A 27,167-nucleotide genomic window follows, 5' to 3' on the forward strand; every position below is an offset into this window, starting at 1 on the left:
GCTCTGTGCACTGAGGACAAGCAGGGCTCTGTGCACTGAGGACAAGCAGGGCTCTGTGCACTGAGGACAAGCAGGGCTCTGTGCACTGAGGACAAGCAGGGCTCTGTGCACTGAGGACAAGCAGGGCTCTGTGCACTGAGGACAAGCAGGGCTCTGTGCACTGAGGACAAGCAGGGCTCTGTGCACTGAGGACAAGCAGGGCTCTGTGCACTGAGGACAAGCAGGGCTCTGTGCACTGAGGACAAGCAGGGCTCTGTGCACTGAGGACAAGCAGGGCTCTGCACTGAGGACAAGCAGGGCTGTGTGCACTGAGGACAAGCAGGGCTGTGTGCACTGAGGACAAGCAGGGCTGTGTGCACTGAGGACAAGCAGGGCTCTGTACACTGAGGACAAGCGGGGCTCTGTATACAGGACAAGCGGGGCTCTGTACACTGAGGACAAGCGGGGCTCTGTACACTGAGGACAAGCGGGGCTCTGTACACTGAGGACAAGCAGGGCTCTGTACACTGAGGACAAGCAGGGGTCTGTACACTGAGGACAAGCAGGGGTCTGTACACTGAGGACAAGCGGGGCTCTGTGCATTGAGGACATGCAGGGCTCTGTGCATTGAGGCTCTATGACATGCCCCTGACTCACACATCAGGATGATTGACAAGCCAGGAGCCTGCACAGAGGCCCACTTGTCCTGCCCTCACTTCCTGTATTTGGACTCCTCACAGGCAATAGCTGCAGGGACAGCAATTTTTCACCGATAAATATACACATTTTATTACAAATATACATATAATTGTATTATCTACATTTTATAAAAAGTTTTTGTTGACGAAAGGTACACTTTAACTAAGTTGAGGTGCAAGTTTACACTTGCATGCAATAAAAGTGAACTGAAAGTGGTCCCAGTGGTTGGACCCCCCCCCCCCCCCCCTTTTAATTCAATGATCTGATGTTGACAACACATTCTTTTCCAAAGATATAAAGATCAACTAAGTAGAATAAAGTGACAAATCTCATATAAGGAGATGAGAATGAAGAAAACATAAATGTGTTACACAGCCCCCTCCGCACTGACATCCTATAGACTCACGAGGATTTAAAGCTTGAGTTCAGCTCCTGAGTCAATTCTCCCCTTGGATTCACAGTGAAGATCCGCGATTCTGGAACCCCCACTTCCCTGTAGGCTAGGACATCCTGCGATGAGTGGGTGATTGGCACGAGTACAGAAGAGTCAGAAGGAGGGTGGGGGTGATTGGAAACAAACAAGGAAATGGAGAGAGGGAAACAGGAGAAGGAGCATTACTTTGGTTTTTTTTTTCGGCTATATTCTCGCACATACATTTACATACAATCCACATCCCTCCTCTCTCATCATATAGTGTTTCAGCATCCCCCGCACTAATTGAGGCCCGGATTTCCATCCTACATTCCTACATTGTACATATGGACCTGGCGTCACGCTTAACTCAAAAAACATAGAACTGTGTCTTTATTTTCATCTGACGCTATAGATCAGTGATCTCCAATCTGTGTCTTTCCAGCTGCTGCAGAACTACAACTCCCAGCATGCCTAGACAGGCTACAGCTATCCGGACATGTTGGGAGTTGTAGTTTTGCAACTGCTGGAGAGACACAGGTTGGAGATCAATGCCATAGATTATATATGTAGCAGATAGAAAGCACAATAGGCAAAGCGTTCGGCACAGCAGCTGTAATGGTATTGTTTCAATCTCATGCAGCTCTATCGGGCACCTGACACAGTTCCAGTCCACTGGGGTGCTCAGCACAATAGGCAAAGTGTTCGGCACAGCAGCCGTAATGGTATTGCTTCAATCTCATGCAGCTCTAGCGGGCACCTGACACAGTTCCAGTCCACTGGGATGCTCAATCAGAAAAAAATCCATAATATCCAACATAGGAGAATGAAGACGGCACTCACCAGTAATGGTGCAAGAACGGTGACTCTTAATTTACAGCAATGCAACCGGCAGACAAACAGCATCGGGATGAGGGACGCCACGGCGTCCCTCATCCCGATGCTATTTGTCTGCCGGTTGCATTGCTGTAAATAAAGAGTCACCGTTCTTGCACCGTTACTGGTGAGTGCCATCTTCATTCTCCTATGTTGATTATATATGTAGAGCAGGAAATTGGAAAAGTCTCGCCAACACTTGATATTGTAGTGCAACAGCTGCTGGTTATGTGAACCGGGTTGTCCAGTTCTGAACCCCACTCTTCATATACCCTATTACGGAATGCACTGTTAGGATCCTTATTTCTTGGCAAGAGTAGAGAGTGGTTACAAAGAGCATCTCTCACTCTGGAGGACCTGTTCTTGACTAAATTACAGAGACATCCCATTAAAGGGGGTACCCTGAAGGGGAAAAAAATTCTAAATCAGCTGGTGCCAGAAAGTTAAACAGATTTGTAAACTATTTCTATGTAAAAATCTTAATCCTTCCAGTACTTATCAGCTGTTGTATGTTGTGTAGTTCTTCCCAGTCTGACCACAGTGCTCTCTGCTGCCACTTCTGTCTGTGTAAGGAACTGTCCAGAGCAGGAAAGGTTTGCTTTGGGAATTAGCTTCTGCTCTGGACAGTTCCTGACATGGACAGAGGTGTCAGCAGAGAGCACTGTAGTCAGACTGGAAAGAACTACACAACTTCCTCTAGAGCATACAGCAGCTGATAAATACTGGAATGATTAAGATTTTTATAAAGTAATTTACAAATCTGTATAATTTTTTGACACCAGGTCAGTTGAAAACATTATTTTTTTTTTTGTCCAGAGTTCCTCTTTAAATTCAATTACAACCATGTAATGCTTAAATTCCCCTGTGGTGGAGCTATAGGAACACTTACAGTCAAGTGTCCCTACAGATTACAGCTGTCTGTTGGGGACACACACCATGTTGTCTGCTTATTGTCCAGGTAGCTTTTATCATGTAGTGACTGTCCAAAGTAAAGAACCTGAACATGAAGTGCCGCATTGGTCATGTCCTTCGGACTATCTGGACAATAAACTGATCATAAGGTGCTAAGACGTGCAATGATCAGCTGTTATTTGTAGGAGATCTCATCTTAAACACAGAGAAAAGGAAGAACTAGCTAGGCCCTGATTTACTAAGAGTGTTGTGTAGGTTTCTTTGTGGGTTTTAATTCCCTACAATTTTTTCTCCACGGTATTTACTAAGGTTTCCCTACATTTTGCACTTTTCCTACTCATTTTTACACATGCTCTGATCTGTGGTGTTTTCCTCAGCTCAAATCCGCCATATTTTCTGTTGAAACCTTAGTAAATATGTTGATTTTTAATTTTTTTTAAATGTCGGGGACACACCCCCTTTCCACAATGACCACGTCCCTTTTGGGGGGTTTCTAAGTAAAATGGAGAGTTTGTCGGGTTTTTTCAATCCTTGCGCAAATTCTGGCGCAGACAGAATTTCTGGTGCACAACCCGATATAACATGTCGGGTTTACAATAGTACATCAGGGCCATAGTGTCCAATGAAATCACAAATCTGTATAATACGCAAAGGTGAGAGAAGCGGCACTGGCAGCTACAATGTAGGACCCCTGCTCTCTGGTAACTGAGAATTCTCTAATTGGGTATTTAAAGGGGTACTCCGGTGGAAAACTTTTTTTTTTTTTTATTAACTGGTGCCAGAAAGTTAAACAGATTTGTAAATTACTTCTATTAAAAAATCTTAATCCTTCCAGTACTTATTAGCTGCTGAATACTACAGTGGAAATTCTTTTCCGTTTGAAACACAGAGCTCTCTGCTGACATCACGAGCACAGTGCTCTCTGCTGACATCTCTGTCCATTTTAGGAACTGCCCAGAGCAGCATATGTTTTCTATGGGGATTTTCTCCTACTCTGGACAGGTCCTAAAATGGACAGAGATGTCAGCAGAGAGCACTGTGCTCATGATGTCAGCAGAGAGCTCTGTGTTTCAAACGGAAAAGAATTTCCACTGTAGTATTCGGCAGCTAATAAGTACTGGAAGGATTAAGATTTTTTAATAGAAGTAATTTACAAATCTGTTTAACTTTCTGGCACCAGTTGATTAAAAAAAATAAAAAAAAAAGTTTTTCACTGGAGTACCCCTTTAAACATGTTTTTGTAAACCAGACAACATGTAGAAAGTCTGTACATCTTTATACTCACTGTTTCATACTCACATTCGGTCTGTTGCCAAAGGCAGCGTAGAAAGGATAAGAGTCTGTGAAGAGTTGCCCAATGTCAGAGAGACAAGCAATCTTAAAGCGCTCTGGGGTCTTCTCTATAACCTCCCTGCAGGAAAGAAACATGTGTTAGTAATACTCGAGGCTTCAGACGTCAAACCTGCACCGGGCAGCATGAAACTGCTGCAGGCAGGGCGATCTGGCACACCATAAAAAGGTTTGGCGTTTCAGAGAAGTCATGGGTTAAAAATTACGCAGGGACCTGCCCTGCCGGCCCTAAATCATGGGTCTCCCCCTATACATTGCTTGGGACAGACACGTCACTTCGGCCACCAGGGCCGCCCCCTGTGACTACTCAACCCAAGTCTAAGCCAAATGTATAAGAGTAATTTAGAGTGTCCCAGCATCGTGATGCCTGCACCAGTTTTATGCTGCCCGCAGTATGGGCAGCATAAAACTGATGAAAACTTCACTTTGAAATGAAATATTAAGCATCTTTACAACTAGTCTTAAAGCGGTACTCTGCCCCTAGACATCTTATCCCCTTCCTGCTGCACCCGGCGTTCATTTAGTTCGTTTGGTGCTGCGTCGGAGGATCGTGATGGCACGGCTGCGCCCTGCTCGAGACGTCATGGCCATGCCCCCTCAATGCAAGTCTATGGGAGGGGGCGTGACGGCTGTCACGCCCCCTCCCAAAGACTTGCATTGAGGGGGTATCGCCGTGACGCCACGAGCGGGCATGACCGTGACATCACAAGCCCGCATCGTCAGTCATCCATGCACCGGATGTCTGGGGTGCTGCAGAAGAGATTGCAGGGGTCCCCAGCAGCAGGACCCTTGCGATCAGACATCTTATCCCCTATCTTTTTGACAGGGGATAAGATGTCTAGGGGCGGAGTACCCCTTTAATGAGGACCAGTCAGCTCTCCCCATACTTTTTTTTTTTAAAGGTCAGTGTTCTTCTGCAATGTCTTCTAGTAAGAGTCTGCACACCGATTGGATGGTGTCACTGGGTAACACCCAGTTGTCAATTTATTCCCAAACTTCTAGCAGATGGAACACCACAATGCAGATTATGTAGAAAAAATGCTGCAGAATTTTTTAGTCCAACACGTAAGTGGAGCTAAGAGAGTCTCTTTAATAAAACGTCTATCTGCCCTCTACTTCTTGCTTACTTACTGAATGTATTTTTAGAAAGAATTAGGGAAAAAATTTATCGGAACTGCTTGAAATAAAGAAGAAAAACTCTGTGTAAAGTAAACAGGCAGAATGTGTGTATAATTTTATTATGTATACCTGTGAAGCGCTGCAAACAGACTGGTTGGAGAAAGAAGGAGAGGCCCTGGTGGGAGAGTGAAGCCGCCTTCACTAACACCTTGTAAGAAGGTCTTCGTAATTTCTGCCAGTCCCACCGAGCGCGCAGAGCAGTACACAAACTTGTAGTCATTCCTGAACATTCAGAATTTTGTAAGATTGGATAAAACAATTAGAATTAACATAATAGCACTAACAATAAATAAAGTGCAAAGGTATGGCCTCCTTTGGGGTCTTTCCTGCCTTGCTACATTACAACCTGGAATGAATATAGATGTAATGGACCTGACAAAAAAGTTCAAATTGTTACAGTGGAATTCAAAAATTTATAAATGTAAATAAATAACACACAAAAGTATAAATTACTAAAATGTACTCCCCCTATTATTCACCCACTTTTCTATAAAACCCCAAAGAAAGATGTGGATTATCCAATTCGCATGAGCGATCATAGAACTAGTTTATATAGGGCCCCCTATGTGCAAGCAGGTTTAAGTTATACAAAATAATATCCTAAACGTTAAACATCAGAGGCCATTAAAAAAGGATTTTTGTCTTACCGTAAAATCTTTTTCTCAGAGGATCCATTGGGGGACACAGACCTTGGGTGTATGCTGTTGTTGCTAGGAGACTTGACACTAAGGAAATCAAAAAGTCAGCTCCTCCCAGCAGGATATACCCGCCTACAGAGCATGAGGTTATCAGTTTAGTCCCCAAGCAGTAGGAGAGGACCGAGAAGGCAGAAAACCAAGACCAGTCCGAGGTAACCAGAACAAAAAATTTACTGAACACACCCTCGGACAGGTAACCAAAACCGGAACACCAAAGAAAGGGCGGGAGCTGTGACTCCGAATGGATCCTCTGAGAAAAAGATTTTACGGTAAGACAAAAATCCTTTTTTCTCTATCGGCTCCATTGGGGGACAAAGACCTTGGGACGTACCAAAGCCGTCCCTAGGGTGGGCACAGAAAACAATCAAGGGGCAGGCTGGGCCACCGTTGCCTGCAACACCTTACGGCCCAGACTAGCATCCACGGATGCAAAGGTATGAACCTGGTAGAATTTAGTAAAAGTGTGCAAGGACGACCAGGTAGCCGCCTTACAGACTTGAAAGGCTGAAGCCCTGGTATGGAGAGCCCAGAAAGCTCCGACAGAACACGTGGAGTGAGCTGAAACCCTGAAAGGAGGAGTCTTCCCCCTGCAACGGTAAGCCTCTGAAATGGCAGACTTGATCCACCGCGAAATGGTTGCCTTGGAAGCAGGTAAACCCTTACGGTGACCGTCCGTAAGAACAAAAAAGGAATCACATTGACGAAAGGGAGACGTAACAGAGAGGTAGGTATGCACTGCCCGTACCACATCAAGTTTATGAAGCAAACGCTCCCCGGAATGAGATGGAGCGGGACAAAAGGACAGGAGGACGATATCCTCATTAAAGGAAATCTGTCATCAGAATCACCCGCACTAAACCTGTTACACAGGCTTGTAGTGCGGGTGATCCTGATTAAAACGCTCCTTACCTGGTTAAAAATGGTTCAGCGGTTTTTAAGATATCTATATTTTTAGTTTTCTGTTATTCCCTGGCTTGGGACTCAGTGGGAGGTGTTATCATCTGGGACTCGGCCACACGTCATTCTAGCTGGGCGGAGCTGCCGCCCGGCTCATGAATATTCATGAACTTATCCTCCTGGTCTAATTCTTCTTTCTCGGTCTAAGTTCATGAATATTCATGAGCCGGGCGGCAGCTCCGCCCAGCTAGAACGACGTGTGGCCGAGTCCCAGATGAAGCGCTGAACCATTTTTAACCAGGTAGGAAGCGTTTTAATCAGGATCACCCGCACTACAAGCCTGTGTAACAGGTTTAGTGCGGGTGATTCTGATGACAGATTTCCTTTAAGGTGGAAAGTAGAAACCACCTTAGGTAAAAAAGAAGGAACCGGACAAAAAACAACTTTGTCCTGATGGATAATTAGAAAGGGAGAGCGGCAAGAAAGAGCAGCCAACTCCGAAACCCGTCTGATGGAGGTAATTGCCATAAGGAACGCCACCTTCCAGGAAAGGAGACGAAGGGAAACCTCCCTAAGGGGTTCAAAGGGCACGCCCTGCAGTGCGCCAAGGACCAAATTAAGATCCCAAGGAGGAGTTGTAAGGAGGAACCTCGTGGGCCGCCCCTTGAAGGAAGGCCCGAACATGAGAATCAGATGCCAGAGGGCGTTGGAAAAGAATGGAAAGGGCAGACACTTGACCCTTTAAAGAAGGCTTGCGTACCTTGAGCATGGTGCGAATCGCCTGTGTTGAGAAGCCACGGGCTCTTAGTACCACGGTCTCACCCACCACGCCGTCAAATGCAGAGACTGTAATTTGGGGTGGCCCAGGGGACCCTGAGAGAGAAGGTCTGGACGAAGCGGAAGGCGCAGCAGAACGTCGACCAGGAGCCGGACGACATTGGCGTACCAATCCCTCCGAGGCCAATCTGGAGCCACGAGAATGGCGGGAATGCCCTCCGCTTTGAGCTTCCTCAGGACCCTGGGAAGGCGAGGAAGAGGAGGGAAAAGATAAGGTAGGGCGAACCCCAACCAAGGAAGTACCAGTGCATCCGCTGCCAGAGCACGGGGGACTTCGACACAAAGAGGGGAACCTTCTGGTTATGGTGGGATGCAAAGAGATCCACATCTGGAGTTCCCCAGAAGCCGCAGATCTCTGCAAACACCTCCGGATGAAGGGACCACTCGCAGGGGTCGGGAGAGGACCGGCTTAGGAAGTCCGCTTCCCAATTGTTTACGCCTGGGATGTGAATTGCCGAGATGGCTGGAACCCTGAGCTCCGCCCAGAGAAGGATCTTGGAAACTTCGGCCATCGCCACCAGACTGTGGGTGCCACCCTGGCGATTGATGTATGCCACCGCAGTGGAGGTGTCCGAACTGGGTGGTCCTGGAGAAGGATCTCCCAATGTAACAGGCAAAGGTAGATTGCCCTCCGCTCTAAGATGTTGATCGGGAAAAGTGTCTCCCTGGGAGACCAAAAGCCCTGGACTGTCCGGTCTCGGAAGACACCCCTTCAACCCGAAAGGCTGGCATCCATCGTGACAACCAACCAATGGAGGGGCCGGAAGGAGCGGCCCTGAAGAAGCAGGGGGGAGCGGAGCCACCACAGAAGGGAGCGACGAGATGACCGAGGAAGTACGATCTTACGATCGAGGGACAATGGGGACCTGTCCCACCGGGATAGAATTGCAAGTTGAAGGAGTCGAAAATGAAATTGAGCGAAGGGAACGGCCTCCATGGCCGCCACCATCCGACCCAGGACTTCCATGCAAAACCGAATGGATACTGGGGAGGGGTTCCTGAGTATACAAACCCCCGACAGAAGGGTCAACCGCTTGTCCGGCAGAAGGTGAACCCGGGCGGACCAGGTGTCGAATCGAAGTCCTAGAAAAACCAGGGACTGAGTGGGGGATAGGTTGGACTTGTCCCGATTGACCAACCAACCGAAGCGAGACAGGGCCTGAAGAGTTAGGGTGAGACTCTCTAGATTCTGGTCCTTGGACGGAGCCTTGATCAGAAGGTCGTCCAAGTAAGGGATCACTGAGACCCCCCCTTGTCCGTAGCAGACCGATCACCGGCGCAATCACCTTGGTGAACACCCTCGGAGCTGTGGCTAGGCCGAAGGGGAGAGCCACAAATTGAAAATGTCCCTCCGGGACAGCAAAGCGGAGGAACCGCTGATGTCCCGGAAAATTCGGAACATGGACGTAGGCGTCCCTGATGTCCACTGAGGAAAGAAACTCCCCCTGATCCATGGTTGCCACAACCGAACAGATAGACTCCATCCGGAAGTGGCGCAAGAGGAGATGCCGGTTGAGGAGCTTTAGATCCAAGATGGGGCGTACTGAAAACAGGAAAATAAAAGGTAATAAGAAAAACTAAACATCCCTATTCTGTAAAAATAAAAAAATGTTAGACCAAGTCTGGGGAGAACTCCAGACTAGTGTCCATCTCCTGTAGGCGGGTATATCCTGCTGGGAGGAGCCGACTTTTTGATTTCCTTAGTGTCAAGTCTCCTAGCAACAACAGCATACACCCAAGGTCTGTGTGCCCCAATGGAGCCGATAGAGAAATTAATTTTAATAAAATGGAAAGAATATGGTATAACTACAAATACAAACCTGACAAGAGAAGGTCTCCCACCAAAACACACTGATCTGGCAAGGAGGGCATTGAATCAGGGACACCAGAGATGGGAGTATGTGTCCATAGGGCACTATAAGCCATGCACTCCCCAGAATAGGGCTGGAAAATAAAATAGCTTAAAGGGGTTTTCTAGGCAAATTTTTTGATGATCTATCCTGAAGATCAACTGTTTGCCACTGTAAGCTGTAGAATTGGCATACACAGTGAAACCGAGCAGGAATCAGACAGCTCCGTACATCGTGTAGTGGCCAAGCTGGGACACTACAACTTTTATTAAAGAAAATCTGACAGCTGGTTCATCAACACTTAACCCAATGTACTGGGCTGTAGTGTGGGTGAATAGCTGTAAATGGACAATCACCCATTTTGGTGCTATCTGTGCAGAGTTGGGACTGCTTATTCTTTAAATCAAATTGCGCTCCAGGGTGCATTGGAGGTGGGGAGCCGGCTTGCCAAGCTCCCCCACCTCATCAATATATACTCCCCGGCTTGCCCCTTTCCGTGATGTGAGAGCAGACTCTCACATCATGAAATGGGGCGGGCCAGGAAGTGAAAATTTATTTGATTTAGTCTAAATTTTTGTTTGTATGACAGTAAAAAATATTTTGCACCAATCATCCTCCCTAAAAAAGATATTTTAACTGCAGGTTGTAATGCAACAAAACAGGAAAACCACCAGTGGGGATGGTGGTGGTGGGGGGGGGGGTGAATACTTTTACAAGGGACTAAAAGCACAAAGGATCAATGTAAAGTGTGAAAATTAAAGCAGATATGGTTAAATTAATAACTAAAATCTGTAGTATGTGTAGGTGATACTGACATGTAGATGGCATTGTAGAGCTGCACTATCCCGGGCTGTGTCCAGTCTTTTCCAAGCTGTGGCAAGATATGACCGAGGGCATCTGACCTGAGTAGGGTAATAGTTAAGAGAATAAATGAAAAAATACACAAAAAAGAAAAAAGTTGACTGCTGAGTATACGTTAAGCCATGGAACAAGGTTGTTATGACATTTTCTTGTGGTTCAGAAGAATTCCTGTTTCTTAGAAGAGGTCTGGCAAGAAGTATGGAATGACAAGCTTCCTGCTAGTGGTATAATTTCATATTCATGAGACCTCCAAAGAAGAACATATTGGAATTACACAAGGTGGTCTTAGCACTGACCTCGTCACTGTTCCATCGATGTCGCTGACAATGATTTGGTCTGTGCTTTCCCATAGGTAAATCTGTGCTCGGGTGCGACATGTGCCTTGAAACTTCGTGCAGATACTGAACACCACTTCATTTGCTCCACTTTGTAGATTTAAGCTTTTCTGTTAAGATAGGACCCAAAAATTGCAGCAATTGGAGGAAAGCAATTGCCCGATGCAATGTATGGTAACATGAAGTTTTATATATGATAATGTATATTTATAGAGATTACAAATGGGGTTCCTTGGTGACCTCAACCAACCAGTATCTTCCTTAACTCTCCAGATACTTTTAGAAAATAAATATTGGATTCTGCAGTTTTTAAGTGAAAACCAAACTGCATAAAAGTGAACCTGAATGCAATGATCTAATCTATATTTAAAAAAAAAAAAAAGACTTCCGTACCGAAGCTGTGTAAATCCTTACAAATCATCTTTATATTATTCAATGGCACAAAATTACAACGCGTTTCAGGTTTAAAGGTGTCCTTTATCGGGTAAGTGTATGTATTATGAAGAGGCAAAGCATATACCTAATGAAGGTAAGTGAATGGTAAATGCATATATATTACACAAAGCAATTACTTGATGAAGGTTTCCCTTTAGACCTGAAACACATTGTAATATTGCGTTTTTGAAGTAAAGAAGACACACAGACATTCACCCAGTGTCTATCAACCACACTGGTATCAAGGTCCATTTTCTCAAAGCAGATCGTTGCATACAGCTACAAATTATTTTTTTCTTTGATTATCTGATTTTGTAATCCATCTGGTTAGGACCCTTGGAAGCAGCTCAAGAATCCACTTCCCAGGTAAGCATGGGGATTGTGCTCCTTCTACAACATTGTAAGAGAAGTGTGTTTTGGCACTAATCATGCATCTATTGTCATGTGTAAGGTAGGCAAAGGTAGTGCAACCTACCACTTGCTCCAAACCCATTTCCCTACCTACTTGGATGATACACCCTAAACGCCAAACCCCAACTGGACGATGGTTCCTAGACTCCCTACACTGGACTATGTGCAGGGGCATCAGTGTAGTCAGAATATTCCGAAAAACCAGGTCGGTGACACACAGGCAGATAAAGGTTCAAAATCACAAAGGCAACAACAGAGTCTGCATTCAAGCTATGGGTCACACCTAGAGAGTAGCGTGGTTCAAAATCAACAGGCAAGACAACATAAAAAAACAGGCAGAAGGTCAGGTAACAGGAGGCCAGAAGATTAGTCAGGCACAGGTAATACCAGAACTCTGGTGATGGGAAGAAATGCTATCATGGGCACTGCCTGTATAGTGAACAAGGTTTCACCCTGGAAGGGCAAGCACTACCCATTGGCCAGGCATGCACAGACAATTTGGGGGGTAGGGGCTGAACCGAAAAAAAGGGCACTTCCCATAATTATTTATATAAATGTCCACATAATAATGCCAGCACTGCTCAGGGCACTTTTAGGAGTAACATCAAAAGGGCAGGGGCTCAAATCCCCTATCTAGTCAACCTGTGCACATCCCAGCCAGGCTGGGCACCTGTTAGGTGAGGATGTTACATCTGCATTGTTTATTCTGCACACTGGCACCCTCTGTTTTTTTTAGCTAGTGCTCAACTACATAAATATGTGGGAAAAAAGGTGCAATTTTTCAAGACTATATACATGTTACTAAGAGTCGCACTCCATTCTCATGTGGATATGCAGCCACTTGACGTATGGTTGATATGTCTGTTGGCCATGTGTTAGATGACACAGATACTAGGGAGGGGGCCCTCCATGAACTTTAATTCAGCCCTGCATATGGATAAAAATGGATGGTAGTTGCCATTATTGTAGGGATGCTGAGGGTCCATGGATTTAATTCCATTCAAGGCTAGATCTATGCATAATAACCAAAGGACCAGTTTATATACAGAGGTCAGAACAGCAACTTTTATTTGTTGTTGCCTGTTTTTTTTAGTCCACATGTCTGTAATTCATTTAAGAATTACTTTCACCCAACAGGGTGCGGCAAAAATATTGCTCCGATTCATAACAGGAAAACAGATCAACACATATGGCAACATGGAAACAGCAGCTGCTTCTCTACCAGCCAAGATTTGCCAGGAAGAATACAATGAGCAGACAGAGGAGTATGAAAAAAGAATCATGACAGCACTGATGTACAGTGAGTTGTATTGTTCTCTCTTACTATCTGCTCAGATGTCAATCGTAGGGATTTCCGACATGGCTTAGCTTGAATGGGAATTAGGGAAGGTTTCCTGTCATCATCCATCTTCTCGTTCAGCCTAAGTAGAAAAAGACAGAGACATAGGCATCAAAAGAGAAAAGGGAAAAAAATAAGGAAAAAAGACAGGTTATGGAATGGGACAGAGAGAGACACTTCAATAGGTACACTTACCGCTCGGTGGTGGGATCTTCATTCTGCTCCAAATAATCCTTAGGGTTTGTTACTGGCTGCTTGAGGATGGGAGTGATGGAGAAAGTGTGTGGTATGAGTGAGCTGGGGATACTGATATATTGGAAAACTATGGAGAGGTTTGTAAGATTGACCCAATTCAAGGGGTGGAGAAGGTGGGGGATAAGTGAGAACATTAGGAGACAGATAAAGAGGTGAGGGACAAAGGATACGATTGCTATGGTTAAGCCAGCAGAAGGTAATAGGGAGAAGTATTGAGGGGACAGGTCAATAGAGGACAGAGATGAACAGAAGGACCATATGGAGATGATGGGTATTGAATATAAGACACATTTCCCATTGCAAATTTTTAGTTTCTCACCGGTTGGTTAGGCAAGCTTCTTCTGCGCCAAGAAAACCACCATCCTCGACTTCGAGGAGGCATCTTCTGCTGAGAAATCTTATCAATCACCCCCTTCAAGAGCACAAAGGAAAAGGATTATGTACCGTCTGTCTCTGGCTGTACACAAAGAGTTAAATGACTCTAGTTGGGCAGGAGCTGCTGGGAGCTCACCTGTGTCGTCTGGGTCTGGTTCTCAACTCTTCTACCTATCAGGAAGGTGTATCCCTGATCACCTGCCTCTATAAGCTAGGAGCAGTGATCAGTTAATTGTCTGTGAGAGGTTATACCTTACCTGACACCTCCTGCTTACTGGATACCTGCTTGTTTATTGCTCTTTGGCTTTTCCCTTCACTCTACTCTTGCTCTGCGTGCCTGTACTCTGCTATCTCCTGGTACCGACCTCGGCTAGACTGACATTGATTTGACTGTGTGTGTGTCTGTTAGTTTGTGTGCCTCTAGCTGTTCCCCGACTCCGTCTGTTTTGTATTTTATTATTTTGACAGCACTGCCCAAGCACTTAGCAGGGAGGATTTGTCATTGTTGTTGTCGATCTGTCACTTAGGGTGGATAGGCAATAGGTAGGGAAAGCGGCTGTGGGTGAGGTAGGGCTTCACTGTTCCCTGCCCATATGTGATAGATTAATAAGGAAATACTCAAGGAATGTTAAAAGCTATACTACCTGTGGCAACATCTGGTTGAAAGCTTGCATGCATAGAAGAATTGGGGCGGCCGTCGTCCAGTTATAGAACCTAAACAAGGAAACATAAAGAATAACAAGTAAGGAAAAAAAAAAGTACAACAAAAAGGAAGTCTAGAGAAAAATATGGACCCACTTGTTGTGTATTCGCAACACCAGTCTCGGGTTTTCTATGAGTGAGGGGTTTTGGCTGAAATCTGAGAACGAAATCTGGTACTTGAGGAACCTGTCTAAATATGGAAAGAGGACAACTGGGTTGGAGGACATATATGTTGTAAGGAATCCTGGTGTATGGCACAATATGTGCATTCTTTATACCTTCAGGAATGTTCCATGTATCTGTGAGACCCCCACAGAGTGACATTTCTACAGTAGGTATAGATGGTTCCATGTTGTCTTCTGGTATCTCTTCTGAGTCTTCCTTCTTATGGAGTGGTGGAGGTGGGGGATGGGGATCACTGCAAGAAAAGGATATACAGTATAACTTTTCTCCTTTTAGGGTAGGGACACACACAGCACATCCGCAGCGTATTTCATGCTGCGGATGCGCCCACCACCGGCAGTCATAGAGCGACTGCAGAGAGAGCTTCCAGCTGCTGTGTGTGACCCTACTCTTATAAGGCATCTACAACATTCCAGATCAGTTTTCAGAAAATAATTTGTTTTAAGTCTCTGACTCCAGAGGAGCTTTTGGTGTTATGTTTGCATTACAGGTATGCACATACAATAGGCTAGCTACAATTTATCATGGATCTGTACACTTGAGAATAAAGGAGCAAATCCTTAAAGGGGTACACTGGTGGAAAACAATTTATTTTATATCAACTAGTGCCTGAAAGTTATACAGATTTGTAAATTACTTCTATTAAAAAAATCTTAAAGGAGATGTCCAGCGCAGACTTTTTCTATTCCGTCCTGCCCGGGCTGCAAAAAAAGATGAAACAAACTTTCACTTACCTCCATATGTTCCCCCGGAGCTCCGCACCAGCTGATCGGTCGGCCGGGTTGTTTACTTCCTACTTCCTTTAGCCCGGTACTTCAAACGGCGCTTCAGCCTATCACCTGCCGAGGTGGGACATCGCTGCGGCCGGTGATAGGCTGAAGCGCCGTGTGACGTACCGGGCTAAAGGAAGTAGGAAAAAGACAGCCCGGCCGAACGATCAGCTGTTTCGGAGCTCTTTTTTTGCAGCCCGGGCAGGACAAAGGGTCTATTCACACATACAGTATTCTGCGCTGATTTAAATGCGTAGGATTTCAAGTCATTCAGTTTACATTGAAATTGGCTGCAGAAAATCCTGTGCATCAAATCTGCAATTCACATGTACCGTATTTTTCGCCCTATAGAACGCACCGGCATATAGGACGCACCCAATTTTAAAGGTGCAAAATCGAGAAAAAAAGATTCTGAACCCAACAGTGATCTTCAACCTGCGGACCTCCAGATGTTGCAAAACTACAACTCCCAGCATGCTGGGAGTTGTAGTTTTGCAACATCTGGAGGTCTGCAGGTTGAAGACCACTGGTAGGAGGTAATACTCACGTGTCCCCGGCGCTCCGGACCCGTCACCGCTGCCGCCGCGTCCCCGTGTTGTCCCCAGCGCTCCGGACGTCTTCTTCCCCGGGATCCACGCTCTCATCACGTCGTCACTACGCACGCCGCTCCTATTGGATGATGGGACGGCGTGCGCGACGACGTGATGACATCGAAGGAGAGCGCCGGCCATGCAGGGGATCCCGACACGGAGCAGACACCGAGGAGGCAGGTAAGGTCCCTCCCGGTGTCCTGTAAGCTGTTCGGGACGCCGCGATTTCCCCGTGGCGGTCCCGAACAGCCCGACTGAGCAACCGGGTTAGTGTCACTTTCGCTTCAGACGCGGCGATCAGCTTTGATCGCCGCGTCTGAAGGGTTAATACAGGGCATCACCGCGATCGGTGATGTCCTGTATTAGCCGCGGGTCCCAGCCGTTGATGGCCGCAGGGACCGACCCGATAAGTGTGTATTCACCGTATAAGACGCACCAACTTTTCCCTCCCAAAAGTGCGTCTTATACGGCGAAAAATACGGTACAGTATTCTGCGCAGATTTGATGCGCAGGATTTCAAGCTGTGTTCAGTCAGTTTACATTGAAATCTGCAGCAGAAAATCCTGCACATCAAATCTGCGCAGAATACTGTACGTGTGGATAGACCCTAAAGGTTTCTTTTGCAGCAGACTTATTGACTAATGCAGAAGCAGACAGGATCTACACAGATTGGCGCTAACTGTGGCGCAATGTTTGTATTTTTACTCATAAACTCTGGTTGTAGCGCGATACCCAGAGGAACTTGCACAGGAAACTTTCTGATGATTGTATAGCCCCCCAGCACTAACTCCAAACGTACATCACTGAAAAGATTAGTAGTGTATGGAGATTGACCCTTTTTCAGCGTTATTCTCCTCTAAATAAGACATAACTCCTTCTCAGAGCTGAAGACAAGAAAAGGACAGTGACTTTCTTGTAGAAGGTTCTATATAACTCCCAGCTGATCTGCATTACAATAGTCCTCGTACCCTACAGATATTTGTTTAACCAAACTGCTTTAAATTTCATGTGGTCCCGCCCATAGAACCAAGCACCATACTACTTGGGCATTGCCTTAAAGGGGTATTCCAGGGAACTAAACCCATAGTCCATCCTTTCCCTCTCACAACCTATTTATTTGTTTAAATATCATTAATTAGCTATATAGAGCAGTTTCCCTCTTTCAGCTGTCATTTACATGCAGGGAGTGAGAGAAAGACGTCATTCTCAGATCCTGCTTGTCTTTTTGTAAACCCCTCCCTGAAACCTAGCCCCCACCCTCCTGGAAGACAAACGCCATGTGATTTCTGGCTTCACAGGCACACCTCCCCTCCCCCTCACCTCCCTATGTGCCAGAAGAGAAGCCCAGTGAAGATTCTCAGTCACAACTCGGCACATAACGCTGCTCTTTTCCTGCTGTAGATCTTATCACTGACTGCTGCTATTCAGAGCATAGCATGATTTATTGCTGGGGGAAAGGATAGTTTGAAAGAAAAGACATGTACAGTGTGTGCTGCTGACAACAACACAGCATACACACAGATAGTAAGAGCAATTGGCTGTCAACCATTACACAGAGCCACACTGACTGCTTGGAGTTGTAGTCTTGGCTGCAAGCAAGGAAAAAATAATATTTATGAGACAACAGGGGCCACAGGAGCTGGCAAAACCACATGGATAACTACAGGGGACTCAGAACAGGTATTGTAGTGGCTTTTTTATTTTTCTTAACTTCCTCGGAGCACCCCTTTAAGTCTTCCACCTGGTACTTATAGAGAATGATGGCGGGAGATCCCTCAATCATGGAGGATAATTAACTAGGGAAGCAGGCTTAACAGAGAGTCACACACTGCGATGACGAGACTCCCAACATGCATTACATGACACTGGGGTTCATAAGTTGAGTGAAAAAGCCCCCAAAGTTGCTGTGCCGAGACGCTGACATTTTGTTTGAATCCCAGAGGGTATCTGTCCCGGTTTGTAGCAACACTGGGGCCCGTCACAGAATACTTCTGGACAGCTGTTTCTGTTTGCTGTTTTGATGTTTCATTTGGCGAACAACACTTCCAACACTGTCATTACTATTTTACCATACTGAACGTACCAATTAACGTCAATCGCATTTGTTTCTTCTTTTATTGGAAAAATGTTTCATTAAGAAATTTGGAATAAGAATTAAAAAAAAAAAACACAACAATGTTGGACCAAGTTTTCTTTAAGCTTGCTATGAGCTTTTTAAGAATGTTGTCCTTCTGTTAGGCCACCTGTAAATGGTATTGGCCACTTGTGATTTTTTTGTCATACATATCCAGGAAGAATAAACAGAGGAACGGTACAACCCAGTTGTTCATTCATATTTTATGGGGTCATGAAAGTCAAGAAAGCCGACAGGTCCTCTTAAATGTCTCCTACCTCTTACCTGTTCGGAAAATAAAGCGATACTTCCTGAGAGTCGGGGGACATAACATCATCCGGGTGCAATGGAGAAGTTTCACTGACTGTATCTGTATATGAGAATGATAATAACAGATGTTGGAATCGGACCAGCAGTATTAAAAGAGCTCAAGAAGAACAAACTTAAAACATAGAACATTTGTGGGTCTAAGGATCTTTATGCAGATCATTGTCTGATCCTGGAGGCGGACCTGCTATATTTTGCCTGTACTGTAGAAAGCGATACCAATACCACGCCATATTCTGGTGTTATGGACCATACTACATTTTTGATCTTGTCTCACAGATTTTCAAAAACCCATAACTTTATTATTTTTCCATGAGCGTTGCTATATAAGGACTTGTTTTATCACAGCAAAGTATACAGATGGAGCTGGAAAACATATTTCTTTGGATCAGTATATATATATATATATATATATATATATATATATATATATACACACACTGATTCAGAGAAAGCTGAAGGGGAGGTGTATAACTACTATAGATGCTGATTGTATAGAGATAGCAGCAGTATACAAATAGAGCTGGAAGGGAGGTGTATAACTACTATATATCCTGATCTCAGAGATAGCAGCAACAGTATACAGATAGAGCTGGAGGAGAGGTGTATAACTACTATTTATCCTGATACCATAGAAATAGCAGCAGCAGTATACAGATAGAGCTGGAGGAGAGGTGTATAACTACTATATATACAATGATCCCATAGAGATAGCAGCAGCAGTATACAGATAGAGCTGGAGGGAGGTGTATAACTACTATATATCCTGATCCCATAGAGATAGCAGCAGTATATAGAGAGAGTTGGATGGAGGTGTATAACTACTATATATTCTGATCCCATAGAGATAGCAGCAGTACACAGATAGAACTGAAGGGGTGGTGCAAAACTACTAGATATCCTGATCTCATAGAGATAGCAGCAGTAGTATACAGATAGAGCTGGAGGGGAGGTGTATAACTACTGTAGATACTGATTGTATAGAGATAGCAGAAGTATACAGACAGAGCTGGAGGGGAGGTGTATAACTATTGTAGATACTGATTGTATAGAGCTAGCAGCAGTATACAGAGAGCTGGAAGGGAGGTGAATAACTACTATATATATACTGATCTCAGAGATAACAGCAACAGTATACAGATAGAGCTGGAGGACAGGTGTATAACTACTATATATCCTGATCCCATAGAGATAACAGCAGTATACAGATAGAGCTGAAGGGGAGGTGTATAACTACTATATATCCTGATCCCATAGAGATAGCAGCAGTATACAGATAGAGCTGGAGGGGAGGTGTATAACTACTATATATCCTGATCCCATAGAGATAACAGCAGTACACAGATGGAAATAAAGGGGAGACGCAAAACTACTAGATATCCTGATCTCATAGAGAGAGCAGCAGTAGTATACAGATGGAGCTGGAGGGGAGGTGTATAACTACGGTAAACACTGCTTGGATAGAGATATCAGCAGTATACAGATAGAACTGGAGGGGAGGTGTATAACTACTAAATTATCCTGATACCATAGAAATAGCAGCAGTATACAGATAGAACTGTAGGGAGGTGTATAACTACTATATATCCTGATCCCATAGAGATAGCAGCAGTACACAGATGGAACTGAAGGGGAGGCACAAAACTACTAGATATCCTGATCTCATAGAGATAGGAGCAGTAGTATACAGATAGAGTGGGAAAAGAGGAATCTGAGAGCTGGTAGGAGGGGATCTCATAATGCCATCCTGTAGTCTACAGGAAGTCAGCTGACCTAGGACAGGCAGACAATGGCCTGAACATTAAACACTGAGATTTTCTGTGGGTCAGACTGGTGATCACGTAACCTAGTTACAGTAATGAAACATATGGATTCAGGTGTAGCTGTAGGACTATAGATGGTGAGTGTGCATGATATAGAAATAAACGGTATCTGTAAATAGTATCATTTAAAATGTATTAGTCATAGAGTAGTGTTCCCCAACTGGTGTGCCTTCAGCTGTTGCAAAACTACAACTCTCAGCATGCTGAGAGTTGTAGTTTTGCAACAGCTGGAGGCACTCTGGTCGGGGTACCCTGCACTGGGGATCTTGAATGTTTATCATTTATAAATATTTATAATTCCTTAGACTTGTATGACGGCTCCGTCCATCACTGTAGGGGTTAATCCCGCACCTGTGACAGATATATACATCACTCATCATGTACAAGTTTTGGATATTGTTAAAAAACAAACAAGTTCGCCCTGTACTAAGTTTCCCGAAATCAGCAGAGGATTAAACTGGGGGGGGGGGGGGGGGGGGAATCTGACATATTTTAGAATTAGATCATCTTTCATCCTCCGCCGGTGAAGTGTTGTCTCTTCAAACTTCTATTAAACAAGGGAAACAAATGCAAACATTGGAAGAAGAAATAATAAAACACTGTGCGAGAAGTAAAGTCTGGATCGTGCTATGTGTCTTACTAAATACAAACCTTTGTGACATGGCGGCATGGAGGTTTCCCCAGATTCCGGGACCCTCTGGCTAGTATTACAGTCTTCTGTTGGATCAGGAAAACCAGGATCTGGTGAGGCGCGTTCCAGTGTTTCAAGGTCCCTGGTTGGACTGGGTGGGAGAGACTGTGATATTTGAGGAACCAAATCTGTCCGAGAAACCTGTTAGAAAAAAAAAAAAAGGTCATAAGGAACTAGGACGACCTTAAAGGGGTTATCCAGGAAAAAAAACTTTTTTATATATATCAACTGGTTCCAGAAATTTAAACAGATTTGTAAATGACTTCTATTAAAAAAATCTTAATCCTTCCAATAATTATCAGCTGCTGAAGTTGAGTTGTTGTTTTCTGTCTGACAACAGTGCTCTCTGCTGACATCTCTGCTTCTCTCGGGAACTGCACAGAGTAGAAGAGGTTTGCTATTGGGATTTGCTTCTAAACTGGGCGGTTCCCGAGACACGTTGTCATCAGAGAGCACTTAGACAGAAAAGAACAACTCAACTTCAGCAGCTCATAAGTACTGAAAGGATAAAAAAAAAAAATAGAAGTAATTTACAAATCTTTTTAAATTTCTGGAGCCAGTTGATTATACATATATATATATATATATATGTATAAAATAAAATACATTTCCTGGATAACCCCTTTAAGAAGTGTGTGGATAATATGAATGTTTGTCCTCACCTGCGGGAGTCTTCCCCAATCCCACTCTATGCAGCTCTCAGAGTGAGGTGTGCCAGGCGTCCTCAATTCAAGCTCTGAGTCACTTTTAGGGGAGGGTGAGCGGCTATGTAAAACATGAAAAGTAAAAAATATATATATATATATTTCAATTAAAAAGACACCAAACCTAAAGTATATCTTGTCTCGTTTGCTCATTGGTTTATAGTAAGCTGACTATAGATATAGGAATTTCTTGTGGATGTCAGAATCTTCTGGCGATGTTGCCTACCGTATGGTACTTGGACACCTGCCGTCAGCGAAAAAATAAAGGCAACACACTGGATTTTTATCTGCTCGATCCTTTTACCCCTGCTGGAATTTTCGACAACCAACATGAACTTCATTTGGCTAAGCGATAGTCGCTTAGCCAAATGAAGTTCATGTTGGTTGTCGAAAATAGTGTTTATTGAAATAGGAACATGCAATGGGCAGTCGTTACCTCTGCTGTCACATGACATTAAAAAAGTATTGATAAATACCTGGGGGGGAAAAAAAGTATCAGTACTTCCGCTCTGTCTTATAAAGGTTATCTGGACATCCCTAATCCAGACCATAAACTACTATAAGATCATGTAGGAGCCCAGTGTTCTCATAGACATGATGGTCTCATTGCATCAATTCATACAAACACCACAAACAGCCTTTATATGTCACCTTGTGGAGGACGGCAAGAGATCATCTTCCGCCGTGGTGAGGAGATCCATAGACTGTGATGGGAAGAGATCATCTGGGATCTCAGTGAAAGAGAAGTATATGGAGTCACTAGAATGAGACATAGTAGAGGAGACGGTCAGTATAGTATAGTTACGGATAGAGTTCAACATTTTCACAAAACATAAAACAAATAAACAAATACTATACAATCAAGAACAATGGAATCACTTCCATTCCAATCACTGGATAATGCCTTTTTGTTAGAAGGGTCTTGCTTCTGGGTCCCCCTACCCCCCCCCCCCTTCAAGCATGTGTCACAAGTGGAGCAATCCAAATACAATTCATCAACTTCCCTGCAGTGCCCCCACAGGAGAAATAAAGAATTACACTTGGATCAATGGGCTGTCCAATGACATATCAAGAACAAAATGTCCTTTGCAGCCGTTCTACACTCCACATGGGAGACCCCTCTATTGAAGGTGCCCTTATACATTGGTAAAAAGTCAGCCAATCCAACACCATTCAACAGACTAATGTGTATGGAGGCCTCCGACTCCCCCCACAGATGATGTCGGGGAAGAGAAGGGTCAAATGCAGAGGAATAATGGAAGTCTCCATAACAATTGTAGTTAAATGTAGACAGGTTTGTTTGTAAGGAGGTGTCTAAAAGAAACCCAATGGTGCATTTCAGGGATATCCCCTCAATCCTATTCTTTAAATTGATACAATATGGGAGGAATTAGTGAGATTTGTACAAACTAACATGGCCCCAGATTGAATATGGGGGGGGTTCAGGTCACAAAATAATTACTCTCAGTACATAAAATTACATAAACATAATTAAAGGGGTTATCCAAGGAAAAAAACTTTTTTTTATATATCATCAACTGGCTCCAGAAAGTTAAACAGATTTGTAAATTACTTCTATAAAAAAAATCTTAATCCTTTCAGTACTTATGAGCTTCTGAAGTTGAGTTGTTCTTTTCTGTCTAAGTGCTCTCTGATGAGACCTGTCTCGGGAACCGCCCAGTTTAGAAGAAAATCCCCATAGCAAACCTCTTCTAAACTGGGCGGTTCCCGAGACACGTGTCATCAGAGAGGACTTAGACAGAAAAGAACAACTCAACTTCAGAAGCTCATAAGTACTGAAAGGATTAAGAATTTTTAATAGAAGTAATTTACAAATCTGTTTAACTTTCTGGAGCCAGTTGATATATAAATAAAAGTTTTTTTCCTGGAATACCCCTTTAATAAAGGATTAAACATTTAAATAAATGTAACAATAATACATAACGCATGATAAAAAATAATATATATATAAAAAAAATTATATATATATATATATAAATATATATATATCATCCAATGAGGACATAGTAAAGCTTGTTTTTTTCAAAGTTAGGCAGGGAATACAGAATAGTAAGGTTTGGTTCTTCCATGCCTCACTTTGCAAAACCCAAACCTCCCTATGTCCTCTTTACTTCGGATGCTTCATATAGGAAGAGATATTCCTATTAGGGTAACCCTTATCCATATCCCCTAATAAAGCAAAAGGGATACGAAAAGTGTCACTAAATAAGGACAATGCAGTCACTGAATTCTTAAAGCATTGTTTCCAAACAAGGGTGCCTCCAGCTGTTGCAAAACTACAACTCCCAACAAGCCCGGACAGCCTTTGGCTGTCCGGGCTTGCTGGGAGTTGTAGTTTTGCAACAGCTGGAGGCACCCCAGTTGGGAAACGTTGCCATAAAGGTGGTCACTTACCATGTAGGCAGCATTGTGTCTTCGGATTTGTTCGCTACTTCGTCCCTGTGTGCCATTACTCTCTTGGTCCAGTTTTTCCTTCTGGTGGGGGTATCGACAAAGGGGAGCGGAGAATGGAAAGCTGGGGAAGGTTCAGGCAATTCGTTGCCAACATAAAGGGAGGAAGTGTCCTGAGAGAGATGAGGAGACATGTCTGGGGAATTGGACACCTTTAAAATGATACAAAAAGGGATGTTTTATTAAAAACACACAATTCTCTTTAAAATAAAGAAAGTGTAAAGTCATTGTATTTTTCACTATATATATATATATATATATATATATATATATATATTTTTTTTTTATTTTTTTTTTTTTTATTTATATATTTAAAAAATCCTGTTGCTACATGAAAAACATAAACAAACCTACGTTTACAGATCTAATGTTATTTGTCTATTTAGTACTCTGAGTGCACATGGGTGGGTGTCCTGTGATTAGTGGGTTATGTATCTGATAATACTTATATAGTGCCAGCAGTTATACTCATACTCAATATATATTTATTATTTTATATAAATATGTATATACTGTATATATATATATATACATAACTAGATGTATGCATATAGATGTATATAGATAACTAGAAGCTTTTGCAGTAATTGCACAGTGCTAAAAACACCGCCCAAAGTGACATAGTGGGTTAGGAAAAAGAAAGCAAATTCTACGACAATAATAATAATATTATTATTATTATTATTATTAATAATAATCATCAGCATATTTAATAATTATATTTATTTCCATAGCACCAACAGATTCCGCAGCACTTTACAATTTTGGGGGTACAAATTAAGACAAGTGTCAGACATTACAATATGAAACACTAAATACACTGGTCCCTAGAGTTACAACATTTTTTGGCTCCAGGATGACAAATAAAATCATTGTGTGTTGAGACCATAAGTTTATGGAAACCTGGTAATTGGTCCTGAAGCCCCAAAATATCATCCAAAAATAGGAAAAAGGGAGGATGAAAGAAAAATAAGTAGATAACTGATATAGATAAAGCAAACTCCAAAACTAAATGGAAGAGCACTCCATAGCGTAAAAACGCCTCTGTAAGGTTCAAAGTGATTGATGTGAAAACTCTTACCAGAGGCGGTTGTGTGGACTCACACACAACAATGGTTAGCGTGGGTGAGCAAATAAACCACGTCTGCAGCCTCCCCGACCTTGAAGGATATAATGAATGCTGACTTCCAAGGAGTGGTGGGTAATTTGCGATGCTGACCAGGGGAAAACATGTCCAGTGAGTAGAAAAGATTTATTCAAATGCAACGCGTTTCACCGCGCTTCCTCGGCTTCCTCAGGCATCGCCTGAGGAAGCCGCGCAAGCGCGGTGAAACGCGTTGCATTTGGAGAAATCTTTTCTACTCACTGGATGTGTCTTCTCCTGGTCAGCGCCGCAAATTACCCACCACTCTTTGGAAGTCAGCATTCATTATAGTATAACTCCAAGACAGCGAGCTTTCTGCCCGGGAGTTATGGTAGTACCACACACCAAGATACTATTCTATAAGATACTTACATCACTCTCCTCCCCATCTTCTATGAAGAAAGCTTCCCCATTTTCTCCAAGTCTCATTGGTAAATCTACAGGCTCTCCATTCACTTCTATGTCCACCTGTAAAAATAGCTAAAATGTCAAATAAAGGCTACAATAGAAGGATGACAATTTTTATACATTAAACCAATTTTGTTGTACTGATCCAGTTTAGATATTAGAAATGGTTAAAAAAGTTTATCTGCAGACATAAACCAAACAGCTTCGCCGAGCTCCTATAATGCAGTAGACTGTACCACATTAGGAAGGGCACTATAGGGTACTAAACTCTTCACAGATTTAAAAGAAATGTCACGTTAAAAACACAGTTTAATCTGTAAGGGCCATGTTTTGGAGCAGCATATTTATTTATTTATATCCCTGCTAATTCTGGGTTTGAGTCCAGTGGGCGGACCCATCAGTGGGATAAAAGTGTCCAGGTCCCTTTAAAAAAGTTTTGACATGTCCTAAAGGTTTGATCGGTCAAGGTCTGATAAGTAATGTCAAAATGTTTTAGTCCTTTGATTAATATATTGTCTAATTCAATTTATTCCTCACAGCATGCCCGGAGTTGTAGTTTTGCAACAGCTGGAGACACGCAGTTTGGAAAACACTGGTCTAATGGATACTGCAGTGTGGTTGGTACATCTATCATATATCGCAATGTATGTACGGTATGTATATATGTTCCACTATAACTTCCAAATAGCTGTTAACTGTATTTCTCGTATGTCAAGAAAAATTATAGGAAAGTTAAATTAACCCTTACCCACCCCCTTATATTAGGGTGTTTTTTTTTTGTCTGAAGTCCAGCAGGCAGATACAGAGAATAGTTAGCCCAAGGGACGGGATATGAGGTCTGGATACAAGGTCAGAATATGAGGACTAGATATGAGGATGGGATATGAGATTAAGATATGAGGACGGGATATGAGGTCTGGATACGAGGTCAGAATATGAGGACAGGATATGAGATTAAGATATGAGGACGGGATATGAGGTCTGGATACAAGGTCAGAATATGAGGACTAGATATGAGTACGGGATATGAGATTAAGATATGAGGACGGGATATGAGGTCTGGATACGAGGTCAGAATATGAGGACATGATATGAGGACGGGATATGAGATTAAGATATGAGGACGGGATATGAGATTAAGATATGAGGACGGGATATGAGATTAAGATATGAGGACGGGATATGAGATTAAGATATGAGGACGGGATATGAGATTAAGATATGAGGACGGGATATGAGATTAAGATATGAGGACATGATATGAGGACAGGATATGAGATTAAGATATGAGGACGGGATATGAGATTAAGATATGAGGACGGGATATGAGATTAAGATATGAGGACGGGATATGAGGACGGGATATGAGATTAAGATATGAGGACGGGATATGAGATTAAGATATGAGGACGGGATATGAGATTAAGATATGAAGACGGGATATGAGATTAAGATATGAGGACAGGATATGAGATTAAGATATGAGGACGGGATATGAGGTCTGGATACGAGGTCAGAATAGGAGGACTAGATATGAGGA

General features: G+C 43.4%; 1 protein-coding gene across 7 annotated transcripts in view; it reads right to left on the reverse strand.

Annotated features, from left to right (window-relative positions):
• LPIN3 (lipin 3) overlaps positions 1 to 27,167 on the reverse strand; it is an 81,138-nt gene that overhangs the window by 3,322 nt on the left and 50,649 nt on the right. For 6 of the 7 annotated variants that reach the window (XM_056549934.1, XM_056549937.1, XM_056549936.1 and 3 more), the window contains exons 3-19: positions 25,592 to 25,687; positions 24,019 to 24,227; positions 22,255 to 22,362; positions 21,562 to 21,664; positions 20,860 to 21,040; positions 18,344 to 18,428; positions 14,681 to 14,820; positions 14,499 to 14,592; positions 14,345 to 14,414; positions 13,645 to 13,737; positions 13,266 to 13,324; positions 13,056 to 13,152; positions 10,847 to 10,995; positions 10,505 to 10,591; positions 5,477 to 5,629; positions 4,178 to 4,289; positions 1,085 to 1,188 (exon numbers count right to left, since the gene is read on the reverse strand). In XM_056549934.1, coding sequence (XP_056405909.1) covers positions 1,085 to 1,188; positions 4,178 to 4,289; positions 5,477 to 5,629; positions 10,505 to 10,591; positions 10,847 to 10,995; positions 13,056 to 13,152; positions 13,266 to 13,324; positions 13,645 to 13,737; positions 14,345 to 14,414; positions 14,499 to 14,592; positions 14,681 to 14,820; positions 18,344 to 18,428; positions 20,860 to 21,040; positions 21,562 to 21,664; positions 22,255 to 22,362; positions 24,019 to 24,227; positions 25,592 to 25,687 — 1,940 coding nt within the window. The remainder of the gene's footprint in view (positions 1 to 1,084; positions 1,189 to 4,177; positions 4,290 to 5,476; positions 5,630 to 10,504; positions 10,592 to 10,846; positions 10,996 to 13,055; positions 13,153 to 13,265; positions 13,325 to 13,644; positions 13,738 to 14,344; positions 14,415 to 14,498; positions 14,593 to 14,680; positions 14,821 to 18,343; positions 18,429 to 20,859; positions 21,041 to 21,561; positions 21,665 to 22,254; positions 22,363 to 24,018; positions 24,228 to 25,591; positions 25,688 to 27,167) is intronic. The other variant, XM_056549939.1, reaches the window with a different exon arrangement.

The sequence above is a fragment of the Hyla sarda genome, chromosome 13 (genome assembly GCF_029499605.1).
Source record: "Hyla sarda isolate aHylSar1 chromosome 13, aHylSar1.hap1, whole genome shotgun sequence".
Classification (NCBI taxonomy): Eukaryota; Metazoa; Chordata; class Amphibia; order Anura; family Hylidae; genus Hyla; species Hyla sarda.